Genomic DNA, 17946 nt, shown 5'->3' on the forward strand with positions numbered 1-17946 from the left:
ATGCCCACGGAGAGCCGAACCCCTAAATTTTTACTGGCCCCAAAAAATTTTCACGACAGGATTGCAAATTAACTATAATATGATTGGATCGGCCCCCCTAACTTCTACCGGCCCTCCATACATTTTTGGGCTCACTACAGGTCTGTATCTTACAAGTGACCTTATTGTGTTGATATTGGGCTGGTGGAATGATAAGATCGTACTTCTTTTCAAGATGAGGGTGGCAATGCCCTGACAGTTAGTGGAGAAACGGTAATAGTTACGTCAATATGATAATCAGTGTTTTGTAGCTCCGTTTAAACAGAATTGGTATGAACGTAAGTGGTTTTCACAGGATGACGCAAGCTCCCACGAGTCGATTGTCTGCCCAAGTCCTTATATATTTGAAGCGATGCCAATAGCTACCCAACTGTCATGTGACCTTACTCCTTGCTACTACTTCCTGTCGAAGCTTCAGAAATCTCCAAGATTAACATAAACAAACCACGAACAGTGCGAAAACTCAAGGTGGAAATTGAACGTGTTATCAGCTACATCAATGAACAAGTGTGTGCAAAAGTAATTATAAATTTAATCGAGAGAGTGAAATCCTACAGAAGAAGTCTGGGGGGACATATAACGGATGTCATCTTTCACTCTTAAATGAGAATATTGATCCAACGCAATTATATAAAAATATTTATAAATATACATTAATATATACAATACATATACAAGGGTGTTTCAAAACAACACCAACAATGTTTGGGAGGTGATTCCTGACACCAAGATAAGACAAAAAGTATAGACCAATCTGGGTGTACAAATGCTTCCTTTCGGAGTTATAGGCTGCCGAAAACATGAAAAAATGAATTTCAAAGGTTCATAGCCTCAAAACTATGCGATCTACTGAAGTCGGGTCAAGACTTCACTTAGGAACTAATATTTGCGCTATCCAAAAAATACATGTTTCAGAATTCTAAGGTACTCAGGCAACAAATTTTATAGAGGGAGTTAGGTTACGGGAATATAATTTGAAGTACTCACAAACTACCTCTATAAAAATTGTTGCGGAAGTACCGCAGGATTCTGGAACATGGATATTTGGATAGGGCACATACTAGTTTTTAATTAAAATCTTGACCAGTCTATGGTAGGTTCCATAGTTTTGGAGCTATGGACATTCAAAGTTCATTTTTTCACGTTTTTTGGCAGCCTGTAACTCCGAAAGGAAGCATTTGTGCACCCAGGTTGGTCTATACTTTTTGTCTTATCTTGGTGTCAGAAATCACCTAAACTTGTCGGTATTGTTTGGAAACACACTGTATACAGTAAACTTTCAATATTTTCTTAAGAAATTAAATCCATCGCTTTTAATGGAACACACTTTATAATAAGTTTAGGCCAAACATACACTATAGAGTTTTCTTTTGTTATATTTACAGAATATAGTGTTTGTTGTAAAATGTGTATGCATTTTTTAACAGACTCTGTGTATTAACACTTTCTACTACAAAACGTCGCCATCTGCAGAATCCTCTTCGCCTTCATCTTGACCTGAAGAACTTAGACTACTAGTCGTAGAAGAGTATATATTATTGGCAACCTTCCTATCATGGGAATTCTGTGGAAATACAGAATGAAATGAATTTTGCGGAGCGACAACGCCAGTAGGACAATAAGAAGAATTGGCATGTTGAGGAGGATTTGGATTTGACAATCTAATTTTCTTAATAATATTTAATACTTCACTTCTAAATTCTAATTTTTGGTCTATATTAAAACATTTTATTGTTGGTATTAACGAGTCAAAAAATGCTCTATCTTCATCAGTTTCAATCACAGTGCCATAGGCATTTGGATACGCCATGTTATCAACGACGCACGCTGGTTCGAAACTTCTTCGGTGTTTGGAATGCTGCTTTCTTCTTTTAAAACCACGGTGTAGAAGTTTTGATTCTACATCATATCTGGAAATATCTTTGTCTTCGTTGGCAGCGAAGTTTGACTGGATTGCTTCTTGATTATAAGTTTGCAGTAAGAAAGACAGATGTCTGGAATAAACGTACTGCTTAGGGGAATCAGACTGACTTTGCTTTCTGAGGCTCTTAATAAAATTATCTCGTATATTCCGCCATTTATGCAGATACTTCTTACCTACAAAAACAACACAAAATAGGTATTACCATAATGCATTTACCATTCACAATTCTAATATATATAGTGTATCAAAAAAACGGACAAAAAACCGAAATTTTACGTATAGCAAATGAAATATGTTACTATGTATAACCAAACAACAAATTATAAGTATAGTAGAACCCCTCTCGTCTGCCCTCGGCTGGTCTGCCACTCCAGTAGATCTGACTGTGCTCGAGACAAACTTGTCCCGACTCATCGACGATTCACGGGGTCCATTGTCGTTTACTGCCGTCGCGGCATTGTTGTTAACTTGTTACTGCATATCTGCTTTAGTGCTCCGTTATATGTATCTTGTATCGTTTCTTTCGTTGTGTATGTTTTCTGTACTGGGTAGCTTCTAGTGCTTATTTTTCGTTTGTTTTTACTGTAGAGAACAAAGCAATCATTTTTGAGTTCAGTGATTGTTTACTTTACTGCAAATCCATGTTGTTTTTTTTTTTCTGTATTTACTGATAATCTGACCTTTCTTGCGTTCCGATCGTACCCTCAGTCCCAAAGGTAACGGATTAGAGAGGTTCTACTATAGTTTAGTGAGTCACCAAATTTTTCTCACCGTGTTATAAGTGCTGTATGTGCCCTTCACCTGCCGCAAAGGTAACATCAAAACGGTAGCTGAATTCTTTCCAAACTCAGCACAGTGCCTTCTTCCACTGAATTCACTTCTGCTATGATTTTGCTCTGAGGTCATCCATATAGATTGGTTGGTAATAGAGGCACAAAAATATAGTTTTTCACAACCACAAAAAATAAGTCATATGGGTGATGTCTGGGGATCTAGGAGGCCAAGAGAGTAATGCTAAGTCTTCGGATCTTGTGCGACATATCGGAGAATGAGGCAGAGTATCATTTGAAAGTTGTCGAATCTGCCGGTGCAAATGTTGTAGTGCACAGTCTTACTGAAAAATGAGGTCATTGGACCCTTGAATAGGTTGTGGAAGAAGCTAGTTTTCCAGTATTTAATGGTAGATACAGCCATTAACTGTAGTTTTCTCGGAAATGAAAGGGTCATAAATTTCTCTTGAAGAAATAGCACAGAACACGTTTACTTTCGGAGAATCTGGATCTTGCTCTGAAACAGCACGGGGCCAGTCTTGTGAAATTTTAGAACAGAAAAAAGTTTTCTGCTGCGGAGTGACGTTTTACACAAGAAACCTTTCTTTCTTTCTTTCTTTCTTTTTTTTTTAAGTCCACAAAACCGTTTAAATTTCTATTCAATGAAAATTTAGCGTAATTGTTGCGTTCGGTTATTCAGCTATTGTTGCATTCGGAGAGACATCTAGGATAAATAATTTGAAACTCAATGACGTACGTTTTCAAGTGATACGCATGTCAATCACGGTCGACTCATGATTGCAGAAATTGAGCTTTGAAGGTGGGTCCTACCTTTTAAGGTGGGTGGGTGGATGCACTATATATATATATATATATATATATATATATATATATAGGATGTTTCAAAAGAAAACCGACAACGTTTGGGAGACCAATCTGGGTGCACAAATGCTTCCTTTCGGACTAGGCTGCCGAAAACATGAAAAAAAAAAAAAGAATTTTAATGATCTACAGCTCCAATACTGTGGGATCTACTGTAGTCGCTCAAGACTTCACTTAGGAACTAATATGTACCCTATCCATAAATGCACGTTTGAGAATCCTAAGGTACTCACGGCTTTTTTTTTTTTTTTTTTTTTTTTTTTTTACGAATGGAGTTTGGTTATGGGCATATAATCTGAAGTACTCACCAACTACCTCTATAAAAATTGTTGCGGAAGAAACGCAGGATTCTGAAACTTGGATACTTGAATAGGATACGCACTAGTTCCAAAGTGAAGTCTTGACCCAACTACGGTAAGCCCCATATTTTAGGAGCTATGGACCTTTAAAGTTCAGTATTTATATTTTCTGTGGCCCATAACTCTGAAAGCAAGCATTTGTGCACCCAGGTTGGTCTATACTTTTTGTCTTATCTTGGTGTCAGAAATCACCTTCCAAACGTTGTCGGTGTTGTTTTGAAACACCATATATATATATAGGCGCGGATCCAAGGGCTGCTATAGCCCCCTTGACTCTCAGGTATACACTAGATAAAATGGGCTTCAATCCTGCTTTACATTGGATATAGCGGCAAACTATGGTTTAGCCCCCTTGATTATATCCTGGATTCGCCACTGTATATATATATATATATATATATATATATATATATATATATATATATATATATATATATATATATATATATATACAGCACGTACACATAGTGCACTACTTATCTTGAAATGCCCTTTGTAACATTTAAACTAATACATACAATACGCTAAGATTTCGAACCATACAAATATCAATAGAAGGACATTGACATACGAGGTGTGTTCAAAAAGTATCGAACCTTATTTTTTCCCACGTAAACGAATGAAGCGCGGGAGAGTTTTTTCGCTGTAGATGTAAAGGGGATACTCAAGCACAGTTCTAAATTTTTTGCCGCCCGCGGAAAGCGTCAGTAGCTGACAGTCGGCTAACGAGTGAAGTGAGCGGTCGTCCGTTTTCACTTTTTTTTGTAAAAATACAGAAAAACTTGAGAAGCGTTATTCCATCAAATTTTACCAAAAGCTTGGCGATACCCAAACGCCAAGCGGAAACTTCAATCGGATCGGTACATTCAATTTTGAACGGGAATTTGGGCATGACGAGGAATGTCAGCGAAATGTACTTCAGGTTTTCATCCCAACCCCACCATTCCTGTGTGTCGTCAGGCTCCCTACTCACCCGACATGGCTCCATGTGATTTTTGGTTATTTCCCACACTGAAAATGCCACTAAAAAGGGCCTGATTTGAGTCAAGAGAAGATATCATATGCAGGGTGTCTATCGGTCACGAAAGTCACGAACGTCACGAAAAAGTCACGAAATCAGAAAACGGTCATGAAAGTCACGAAAAAGTCACGAAATTTAGCTTTTGGGTCACGATTTTTTTTTTAACTACAAATGTAAGTACAGATTGGAAAATTTTGTTCTACAAAACGTCAAAATTCACCACTAAAAATGTCTATGGTCGGGTTTAGACGCTACCAAATCGCAAGCAAATTATGTTTCTATTGCATGGATGAAAATTCGGCCTAATTAGCACCCGAATTCGCTCTTCAAAATGTTAGAAAATTTTATGATTTGGTAAAGAAAAGGTCACGAAAAAGTCACGAAATTTCATTTTGGAATTTTAGTAGACACCCTGCATATGGAATACAACATGGTTGCTCACCATTCCAAAAACTGCATTCCGAAAGTGTTCCCAACATTGATGGGAGCGCTGGGAGAAGTGTGTGCATTACCAAGAACACTACTTTGAAGGGGATTAGTGTTTCGAATTTCCAAATCAATAAATGTAATTTTTCCAACCAAAAGTTCAATACTTTTTGAATATACCTCGTATTCTGCAGTACCACCAGCCAACATAAAGTTATAATTTTTCCAATAGCACTGTGTCAAGTTATTACATACTTCAAATCTAAAGGTTAAACTAAAGCTTATAAAATCATATTTATCATTTAGTGTTACAAACTAAAGATGCTACAGTATCACAAATATCGAAAAACAACAGAACTTTATAGGCATCTACAACGGTATCTATGCGAGTGAGACGGATTGGGTAATGCAAATTGAAAGTATCCTAGTGTCAAACACGGGCGTCATTTGAGGAGGGGAAGGGGACAGGTGCCGCCCTTGAGTTTGAGAAATACATGCTTTTAATAAATCATATACTTACATGCTAAAAAAAAGAAGAAAAGAAAGAAAATGAAACCTTATGTCGGTCTAAAATATTGCCCCTCCTGAAAAAACCGGAAAGAAATGTTGACTCTACTGGTGTCAAACACCACAATCCCGATATAACGTAGTTCAAATAAATAGGGATAAAGTTACAAAGGATTGAAAAATTTGACATTTCTGAAAAGGAAAAATTTGACATTATTAAATAGCTTTTTTTTTCTCCATAAATATTATGTACCAATCAGTTTTTATTATGCTTAACCAAGAACTACTGCCCCGGACCAAACGTTATACCTGCATAACTATTTCAATTTAAGCCCTTGCACACAAACCTATCTACATAAGACTAATTTTCTTTGAAATTTCACTTAATTCCTTTACGATTTCCTGACAAAAATATTTATCTATTCTTCCTGACTTTAAAAAAAAAAATCATAACTATTTTATTAACAGCTATAACTCAGTTTCTGTTTTAAACCAAGTAGCAAAAATAAAATAAAATAAAATAAAAATAAAAAGTGAATGAAATCCAAACTAAATAAAAACGTTATTTTTCACCAAATTTTCCATCTGATAAAAAATATTGTATTTTAAAACACTAGTTATTTAAAGCATATAAAAATATCGATCGGTAAGGAACGGTAAATAATTTACCGTAAATTATTAATTATATGTAAACTTTGTTAATTTTAAATGACTGAAGCGAGGTAATCTTACGATAATGTTTTAAAAGCTGGTCATCTGTGGGGGGGATACAGGAAATCATTTTGGGGGCTTGACCCTGATAGGCCCCTCGTGGCTACACCCTGCAGGGGAGGATAAAATCTCATTCCGTAACAATATGCATTATACTCGTAGGTTTAGCAAAAATAATGTCCCTCCTTCTCAATTAAATTGCAAACACTCCAGCTGGCATTTTCAAAAAAAAAAAAAAAAAAAAACTACTTACTTATGTTATTCTTTTCCTCTTCAGATTTTTGATGAAAATCTTCAGTAAACTTCTCAGAAATTTTATTCCACGCTGCAAGTCTTTTGCTTCTGTCCGGATAATATTCAGAATTCATGTTCCACAATTCTGGATATTTCTGAACTTCTTGGATAAATTTGACAACATCTAATTGTTCACCTGCTGCTGATTCTTTATTACTCTGACGCTCCTGTGAGTCGTTAAGATCTTGAAATGGCTGACTATTGTCATTCGAATACAATTCTAAATACCGCCGAAGGTGTTCCTCCGTTAACTTAGCAGTGTCTTCATTACGAGTGCTTGGCTGTGTGGTTTCAGCATTCTCTTCTGATGGCAACAAAAAGGCCAGGTGCTTTGCATAGATGTACCGCTTAGCCGGATTCGATTTACCATACTTTCGAATAGTCCTGATAAAATTATCCCTCACATTCTTCCATTTATTCATTAACTTCTTAACTAAACGAGAAAGGAACAAAAACGAATTAATGTACTAGTAATTAATGACAATTGATTATTTTTATTTGTAGTACTATTGATACGAGGAAGAATAAGAAACTAAAGTTACAAAGTCGATATTTCTGGAGAATAGAAGAATGAGGAGTGTGCAGTAGTTTTAATACATGGAGTTGGCAACTGTGCAGAGTTTCATCCACTCGCCACCTACGGCGCTAGCTGTAGTTAAACACAAGTGGCGACTTGTTTGGAAAACTGTTCTCGCAAAAAAGAAAAAGCCCGCTCAGTTATTCGATTTATGTAGGCGAAACATGTAACCGCGGCTGAAATTCACCGGCAGGTGGTAGAGGTTTACGGAGAAACTGTAATGTCTTGTCAGCATGTTGCAGAATGATGTCGAAAGTTTGCGGCTGGTTGAGAAAACGTCACCGATGAGGAGCCCAGAAGACCACCACGCTGTTCAAGCAGTTTCGTTGGGACAGCATCGACCACCCTGCTTACAGCTCAGACCTCGCTCCAAGCAACTTTAACCTGTTTACGCACTTGAAAGAGCACCTAGCAGGCCGTCGCTTCAATTCAGAGGAGACTTCGTGTCAACGTGGCTCAACACCAAGTACAGGATTTTGACCGGGATAGAATCTTCAAACTCGTCCACGATGCGACAAGTGCCTTAACATATGGAGACTATATAGAAAAATAAGCTAATGTATGTACTATCTGTTGGCTGTATTGATTGTACGAAATAATATACACGTTTCATTCCAGGCTTTATAACCTTAATTTCTGATCACTCCTCGTATTTATATCAGAATATTCATTGATATACAATAATGTTAACTATTTTTTCCTCTACGAAAATTAAATATTAAAAACGAAAGAACCAGATTCTGTAATTTCCGGTTTCAACACAGGGATTAAAGTGGATGTGGAACCTACTCTTGGGACAATAAATTCACATAGAAAGTTTCTCACTATTACCGTTTTTGCTTTATCATCATCATCATAGGTATTCTTCCATTACTGGCAGGTCACTTGCCGCAGCCGAGAAGCTTCCGTGATTCACGGTCTTCCGCGCTAATCTCTTCTTCTTTTGATATCGTACATTAATTATAGTCTCCTTCACCCCTCCCTCTCTTTCCTGCCACCATACCTTCTAGCACGTCCTTCATGATACAGTTCCTTCTTAGTCAATGTCCCAACCAGTTTATCTTCCCCTTCTTAATAATATCTAAAATTGTTCTTTTCTCCTTCACCATTCCTATCCGCTCGACCCAGCTGATTCGCTTCATTCTTCTTCACGCCCACATTTCGAAAGCTTCCATTCGTTTTTCATTTTTACATAATGTCCATGTTTCTGCCCCATACAGTACAATACTCCTCACGAAGCATTTTATAAGTCTTTTTTCTCAATTCTTTATTCAAGGTCCCACAACATAGACTTTTCTTCCACCTAAAGGCTTATTTCGCCATGCCTATCCTTGCTTTTATTTCACCTTTACAATTCAAGTGATTCAATATATATAGAAACCGGAAGTGGCAGTAGTTATCTATTACTTCCGGTTTGAATAGAAGTAGAAACCGGAAGTGACCGTAGTTATCTATTACTCCGGTTTGAATAGAAATAGAAACCGGAAGTGGCAGTAGATATATATTACTTCCTGTTTGAATAGAAATAGAAACCGGAAGTGGCAGTAGTTATCTATTACTTCCGGTTTGAATAGAAATATTAAAGTCGAGATTGAACCTATTCTTCGAACTAAATTTACGTGAAAAAGTTTTACATGATCCATTGTCGTTTTTGCTCTATAGGAATCAATACTGAATCCAGAAGTGATGGTAAACTGCTACTTATGGTTTCAGTACAGGGTTAAGGGCGAAGACATCAATCTGTTTTGGGAATGCTGAATCTGCATTTAAAAAAAAAAAGTTATCTCTTACCGTCCTTCCTACCGTTTATAGTGATCAATATTGAAACCGGAAATGATATATTTCTTCCACTTTCGGTCACACATATGCTAACTGACATTCTTTACTTCACGAGTGATTTGGCCAGTGTATAGGATTTTTAGAGGGGGCAGTGAGGGGACTGAAATTATTTGGAGGCATGCCTGCCATAGGCGCTACAGTCACCCATCTTTACATATAGGCTATATAAATCAGTAAGATGTTAGAAAACTTGTGAAAAAGCTGTGAAGAATATGGGATGAAAATAAATGTGAGAAAGACAAAAACCATTGCGATTGGAAGGAAGCGATCAGTGTCTAATATAGAAATAGGAAGGAGAAAATAGAACAGGTGTCAAATTTTCGATATCTGGGTAGTTAGTGATGATATGAAGTGTGAAGGTGAAATAAAAGCAAGAATAGGAATGGCAAAACAAGCCTTTTGGAGTAAGAAAATACTATTTTGTGGGACCTTAAAGACTTGAGAAAAAAAAAATCATAAAATGCTTCGTGTGGAGTGTTGTACTGTATGGGGCAGAGAAAATGGACATTACGCAAAAATGACGAAAAATGATTGGAAGGTTCCGAAATGTGGGTGTGGAGAACAATGGAGAGAATTAGCTGGGTCGAGAAGAAAACGAATGAGAGGGTGTTAGAAATGGTGGTGGAGAAAATAACAATTTTAGATATTATTAAGAAGAGGAAGAGAAACTGGTTGGGACATTGACTAAGAAGGAACTGTATCACATATGGAACGTAGTAGAGGGTATGGTGGCAGGAAAGAGAGGGAGGGCAAAGGAGACTATAATTAATGGACAATATTGAAACAAAGAAATCGTACGTGAAGACGAAAAGGTGAGCGGAAGACCGTGGAGCACGGAAGCTTCTCAGTTGCAGCAAGTGACCTGCCAATAATGGCAGAATATCAGCGATTTATTTAAGCGGTATCTCATCGCAGTTTGCTACACAAAATTCTAGACACGCAATGCAAATGAAAATTTGTATCGCAAAATTGGATGCATCTATGATCATAATTTATTACCGAAGTAGGCTATTTTTGCAAAAGACAACAGCTTATTATCTTTCCTTTATGACAGAATGGTTCTCTTTCAATCTTACATACAGTTAAAGCTCAGTGATTAGTTTTCTTGGAAACAAGACATTTACCTTTGGTTGTCTGTTGGCTCTCAAGAACACAATCTACTACTGACTACAAATCAAGTTAATTTGAAACAGCCCGTAGAACTGATGACAGAGACCATATCCTCTTTGACACTTTATTCTATCTGTAAAGAAAGTGGCTCAATCGACTCTCCAAATCCAAGACTCGAGCTTACTTTTCAAAAATTAGATTACTATAGCTAAAATACGGAACCTTAGCAGTAGTCTTTTCTGCCCTCCTACTCTTCATATTTATTTCATAGTATTGGTCTAGAAATATATATGTATTACTATGCTCGCTTATTTTACATTGAAGTTACGAAAAAGAAATATAGGTTTATTTCAAGATGTTTAAAATATGGAAACGAATTGGATCCGAGTAGCAGTTGGTTACAATTAGAAACTGGACTTTGTGTGAAATAAGTTATTTTATTTTATAGTAAAAAATGAAGTTGACTTCGATGTGCGTAATTCCAATTACTCGTTTTTTCAAGTCATTACGGATTCAAAACTTTAGTTTATTTTTGGGATGAGTTTTTCCGGACAAGTTTTTGGAACACTGTTTAGTTGATTTTGTTGTTATGCCATAAATAAATATATGGCTTAATAATCCTATAAATTATTTTGCATGAAAAACGTCCTTAAGGTGTAGTTTGCTCTTGGAGTCTGTTTTGTTTGGTCCGAACACACCTATATTAATTCTATTCATTGAGAAGAAGAGAAACAAGCTGGTACATTGGCTACTAAGGAACTGTACCATGTGGGACGTGCTAGAGTAGGATGGCCAAAATTTTCCGGATTTCGGAAAAAAATTCAAATTTAGAAAATTCCGGAATTCAGAAAAAATCAGAGTTTTCCAAATTTCCGATTTTTTCGGAATGCAGAATTTTGCCGATTTTACTTTCCTGATTCCGTAAAGTAAAAATTCCGCAATTAGCCTTAACTATGCTAAAGGGTACGGTGACAGGAGAAATAGGGAGAGGCGAAGGAGATTACAATTAATGGACGATATCAAGACAGAAAAGTAGTACGTGAAGACAAAGAGGTTAGCGGAAGACCGTGGAAGCTTCTCAGAAGTCCCTTGCCAATAATGGAAGAATACCTATTATAATGATGATGATATTTCGTAAATGAATGTTTTGCTTTTAGTTTCCCCACCAACCAGCACCAACCAACTTCTCAAATCTAAGTATAGTTACGGCCTTGTTCTAATGATAATAAATAGCAAAGCATGTTCATATTGAACATCAGCACTATCCATTTTGAAATAATTAAATTGAAGTTCTTAAGTTACAATTAAATTGGCAAATTGCCTCCATGTTAGCGCCGTCTATTGACATTGCAATTAAATCGGCAAATTGCCTGCATGATAGCGACATGACATCGCAATTACTGGAAAATTGGTATTGACATCAACAGTTAAATCTGCAAATTGCCTGCATGGTAGCGACATCTATTGGCATTGCAATTAAATCGGCAAATTGCTGCTATGGTAGCGCCATCTATTGACATCGCAATTACAGGCAAATTGCCTCCATGATAACGACATCTATTGGCATCGCAATTAAATTCAGAAGTTAACTACATGGTAGTGACATCTATTGGCACTGCAATTAAATCGACAAATTGCCTCCATGGTAGCGCCATCTGCTGAGACATCGCAATTAAATCGACAAATTGTCTGCATGGTAGCGACATCTATTGGCATTGCAATTAAATAGGCAAATTGCCTCTGTGGTAACGCCATCTATTGACATCGCAATTACCGGCAAATTACCTCCATGATAACGACATCTATTGGCATCGCAATTAAATTGAGATGTTACCTGTATGGTAGTGACGTCTATTGGCATCGCAATTACTGGAAAATTGGTATTGACATCAGAGTTAAATCTACAAATTGCCTGCATGGTAGCGACATCTATTGGCCTCACAATTAAATCAGCAAATTGCCTCTGTGGTAGCGACACCTATTGGCATTGCAATTAAATTGGAAAATTGCCTGTATGGTAGCGACATCTACTGGCAGCGCAATTAAATCGCCAAATTGTCTCCATAGTAGCGCCATCTATTGGCATCGCAATTAAATCGGCATATTGGCTGCATGGTTACGATAGGCCTATCTATTCGTGCCCACAGTTGCAACGTTTTGTTGGTTACTCATACCCAAAATAAGTATACATCCATGAAACAATTTATTGGAGGTAACAGAAAGAAATACACAAGGTAGTGATTTAGTTGAAAAAAAAAAAAAAAAAAAGGAATGACTATCAGCAATCACACAGTTCACGAGCCAATTTGTTACTGAACTGCTGAATATCTGAAAACAAATATTTCCAGAACGACAGTCCCGGTCCAACTAAACCACTGTGCTCAGCTAGTTGGTGATTAGTTGAAAGGGAGGTTATGAACTACATAACCACTCAAATAATATCATCATTGGGTTGGCAGTGATTCCATTGGTATCAAAACGAAAAATCTTAGCGAATTAACAATATCGATGTCTCGACAGATACAAACTGTGGGTCGGAAGGGTAAAATATCATAAATAATATCTGTCGTATACTTTGTGTTTTGGGTATTCCGCCATATAATGCATCCTTCTTAAATATAATTCGAGATCCTAAGAAAATTATTCAAATTCTGGATGTCCCACTTACTTCAGGACAGCTGGCAACCCTACCCGCACGCAGCAACACCTATTAGTCACTGTTTATTATTAGGAATTAGCGCGTGTCATGCAGAGTGAAGAACTGAGAAACTTTCCTTCTAAAAATGTCTATATTTGCTTTTGTATTATTATTACTTTGTAATCTAGTGCTAAAAGCTAATCGTTGGCAACCCTTGCTTTGATACACGGAAAGGAAGTTAGTTCGCCTGCTCGCTTGCAACTCCAAAGAGAAGGTCTATTCTTTTGAAGACATTCCGAGTAGTGGTTAAGCTATGTAATCACTTACTGTTGCCGAAAAAGTAAAGTGTATTACAACACAGAACAAACTTGATCAAAATCTGGAAATATTCATTGAAATTAGATGAAAGTAGAACTACTTACCTATTTCGTTTTTTTCTTCTTGCGTCTTCTGTCCGAAATTATCCACAAACTTGTCACAAAGATTAATCCAAGCAGCAGTCTTCTTACACTTATCTCGATAATACTCGTAATTCATATCCCATAACTCTCGATGTTTTCGTATTTCATCAATAAATAATTCTATGTCTAATTCTAGTTCGCCTGCCATTGTCTCTCTTGCAGTACGGTCGACGATCAGTCTGTGAAACGGCCAATGGCTGCTCGCGTAACGTCAACGTGACGTTACGGTTGGGCGGTGCACGCATGTTTTTTTTTTTTTTTTTTTTCCTTTCTTCGCGGTTTTGCTTTCAAGTTTCAAGATCCAAGTACCAAAAGCAAGTCACCGCTTTTGTTTGTGTGCGATTGGACGATCACCCATCTTTCTCTTTCTCTGCCAGCCAGGTTCCAGTTCACACGGTCACATGCTGTGCAGCTGAAGCGCTTGGTAGATGTCGCCGCGGTACCGCACTAGCGGTAAATAACATTTTACACTAAATCAGGCTTAGAGAAAGCAGCGTCACAACGTGGCTTCTCGCGGCAGCAAATCCGATATTTCAAAGCTCTTAATAGAAAATTAAATTTACCATAATTATGTTTTATGATGGGAGACAAGACAGAGATCAAACCGGAAGTGGAAGCGTTGAACCCTATTTTCCATTTTTACAAACATCAAAAACTTTCTTATAGCATTTTGGATTTTGCTTCAGCAGAATTAATTCACCCATCTATTTTATCAATAAATTATTTATTGAAGTGCTAAACACATATGACAAAGGTCTTCATTTAAAAAAAAAAATAAATAAATAAAAATAGAATAAATATGCCTGAAAGCAAATTATTAAAATTTAATAATTAAGAGCCTCAGTCTGTGATAATGTGCTCACTTCTTGTGCGAGGGTTCCTGGTCCGATCCCAGAACAAATGAGTTTGTAGCAGTGGCGGATCCAGGGGGCGATTACCCCCCAGAAGAAGAAAGTTTTTTTATTTTTTTAATATATAAATTAAACCAATCCCTGAGTTTGGAGCTCTTAAAAGTAGCACTAAGTAGCAGTATTACAACCCACCGCCCTCCCTTTAGAAGTCCATCCTGGATTCGCCCCTGGTTTGTAGTGTACAATATCGTGTTCGTGGATTCTCTTTTCCTCCCATATTCTTTTCCCATCAAGATTCACTTGCGTTAATCATTCGTCCCTTTTAAGCTACAGGGAATTATCATGTGACACAAAACAAAGCTTTCATTGAGTCTAAAACTAATGGTGGCTTTAGGATTTTAATTTTGGGCAGGCCCGCTCCCTCGTTTATGGATACATAGGCCTATATACACATTTGATTGATTAATGACAGCAGGAAATTACTTTTACAGTAGTGGTTTGTGCTATTTGTTAAATAATTATCTACTACTAATATAAATGGTGGAAAAGTATTGACTCTTTATTGTACAATACGAATCAAAAAACCTGCAACATGAAAGTTTAAGTTCATTGTGAAACTACGCCAACAACATAGGCAACCAACCTAACGTCTTTGTGGCACTGATCACGCCAGGATAACCTTCGGCTTCGTCCCCCTGCACACTTCGTTTGGAGCAAGAAATGCATAGACCACGTGACTACAAACCACAAATTTCTCACAAGATGGAGTAATAGATTGAGGTTCTTCTCATTTTACATCCTCAGTTTTAAAGAGAGAGAAAGAGAAAAAGGTCAACGTGATAAAAACTAAATAAAGAGGAATATATGAAATATAAAGGAAAAGAAAACGTGCGCATATATTGACAAATGACACATGCACTTCAAAGGAGACCATCTCAAATTTTGTTATGAACCATATATAATAACTGTGAGAATCAGCAAACCACAAAGACATAATTACACACAGTAAGTGTTATACAACACATATTTATTTAAACAAATAAAAATGCTTGCAGAAAGCTGAAAATGTCTTTAAAATCTCAACCATAACTGAAACAAGAGATTACTTCTCTATTGTTTTTCTTCGTAGCATCCATCTACATGGAGAAATGAGAAAGAGATAAGATCTTAAGAGATTCGCACGTATACAATATCGGAAACTGCTAAATGGAAAAAAGTACCGTCTTTGGGTGGGATTCGAACCCAGAACCATAGTGTTAGAAATCCAACACTCTACCAATGTAGCTAGTCTGACAGTAATACCCTGTTCCTCCATCATTACCTATGAAAGATGGAATGGAGTCTGCAGAAAACTACGTCTAACATGTCCACGACAGACCGCCTATAACCTATGTCTAATTGGTACTTAAAAAAGCTAGTTCTACACGTGCATAGAAAAGTAAAATCAAATGAGTAGTTAGTACACATCACTTTGTCTGTCTCACTCTATCTCTGACTATAGAAATAGAGGAAGAAGAAAAAAAATATAGAGGTGAGAACACAGGAAGAACAAGCAAAAATATAAGTTGCAGGAAAATGAATATCAAGGAGAGAGAGAGAGACATAGAGACAGAGAGAAAAATAGAGGGAACGGAGCAAATGATTTAATATACATCGGAAAAGAAGATTCACAACTGTGCTATACATTTAATGTATTGAATACTCTGCAGGCCCGTATCCACGGGGGGGGGGGCTAGGGGGGCCGCCCCCCCTAAACTTTGGCTGGCCCCAATAAAGGTTTCACGATAGGCTTGCAAATAAACTATAATATGGTGATGAAGTATAATATGATTGGGTCGGGCTCCCCCTAACTTCGGCCGCCCCCCCCTAAATTTGTGGGCTGGCTACGGGCCTGATACTCTGTTTCTTCTAAATTGCTTGCTAGATGACAAATATTAATTTGTAAAAACGTAGCAAATGCCCGCGTTGTCTTGTTTTCTTACTATTTCAGTAATAGTGGAAAACGTGGTTTATGCAACATAATAAATTACTAATTTTCCCACAACAACCATGTAGATGTTGTTGATGATTTTGAGTTTAACGTCCGTTCAGCAGCGAGATTATATGAGACGTTGACCTACTTATTAACGTGGAATCCGAACCATATGAGCTGCTGCCGGGAATCGAAGCAACCATGTACTGTTGGTAAGAAATTACTAAGCAAAAGAAAAAAATGATCAGCAAAATACATAAAACGATAGTCCTGCAAACTATTACTTAAAGAGAATTTATTGTAAAATCAATACATCCATGTGGCGGTATATAGTCGTAAAGTGATTAGAAAACTTAATATTAAACTGTCGATCACATTGTTTTACTTATTTGAATTCAATGTCGTATAGATTCGGTTTTAGCTCTAGATTTCAGCGTTCTCACTTCGATTCTTAACTTGTTGGAAATATGCATTAATCGAAATTATAAAAATATACGAAATTTAACTAGCTAAAAGAAGAGAATAACATAAAAATCCGGATTAGAGTATTACAATAAACATGTGTATTTTCTTTAGGGTTTGCAAGTCATAGCTTATAGGAATTATAGAAAAAACGTTCGTTGTGAAAGCACAAGAAAAAAAAAAAACAGAGAATAGACACAAACCTCAGGTGGGTTTGAACACGAGAAGGCGGAGGTAGTAGACTACTCTACTAAACCGCTCGGCTATATCTTAATCCTCTAATACGTTTTGATAAATATTGTCTATAGTAGTTGCACTTTACTTGTTTCTGTTTTGTTGTTTGTCATATAATGTATACGAGTGGCGAATAATAGAATAGAACTGTTTTAGACGAGTATAAACAAATTTCCCGGACAAGTTGTAATCTTATATGTATCTAAATTGCACAAATAAATCAGATTAAATCTGTAAAGTGCTTCGTGGGTTTTGATGGAAGTTAACTGTTGCATAGTTACGAGTTTTTGTTTATGCCCACCACTCGATGGAAGTTATGTTCTTAAAAAATAGTAACTGCTACTATATTCTAATGTATTGGATTTAAAAAAATGGAAAATATTTTGTTACTAACAGTGAGTGAGTATTTTTGCGTGCAACAACAGTTGATTACAGGCACATCTACTTCTTCTACGCATGCCTTTCATAATACGACGTCATGTATAGCAATATGTTGCATTATCCTATATTCAAAGACGTTCTAGTACTTTTACTTTGGTGTGTAAGGATGGCGCAATATGATCATTCTGTACGCGAGAGTGTTATCGCTCTAATTGAACATGCGGGATTGAGTGTTCCTGAAGCAGGCGCTCGATTAGGCGTGCATCGTGCAACAGCGTTCAGGTGGTGGAAAAAATATGAGGAAACTGGAAGCCTAACTCGAAAATCTGGAAGTGGTCGGCCACGAGTGTCCTCACCGACACAAGACCAACGATTAGTTGATCAATGCTGTCGACAGCCTTTCATGTGTGCCCGAAAACTGCAACAGTCTACCGCCTTTCCAGGTTATGTAACTACAGTCCGACGGCGAATTCGGGCCGCAGGCTTAA

The 17946-nt window shown here is 37.1% G+C and overlaps 1 protein-coding gene across 1 annotated transcript; it reads right to left on the bottom strand.

The window, feature by feature from the left end:
• Positions 1 to 1401: 1401 nt before the first annotated feature.
• On the bottom strand, positions 1402 to 13955 carry LOC145684225 (uncharacterized). Its single transcript, XM_081756315.1, has 3 exons — positions 13520 to 13955; positions 6893 to 7366; positions 1402 to 2136 (listed from the first exon to the last, which is right to left on the bottom strand). The coding sequence occupies exons 1-3, from the start codon at positions 13704 to 13706 to the stop codon at positions 1490 to 1492; spliced, it is 1308 nt and encodes a 435-aa protein (XP_081612441.1). The 5' UTR covers positions 13707 to 13955; the 3' UTR covers positions 1402 to 1489.
• Positions 13956 to 17946: the final 3991 nt, after the last annotated feature.

Source organism: Thermobia domestica, chromosome 4 (assembly GCF_964235325.1).
Source record: "Thermobia domestica chromosome 4, izTheDome1.hap1.1, whole genome shotgun sequence".
Lineage (NCBI taxonomy): Eukaryota > Metazoa > Arthropoda > Insecta > Zygentoma > Lepismatidae > Thermobia > Thermobia domestica.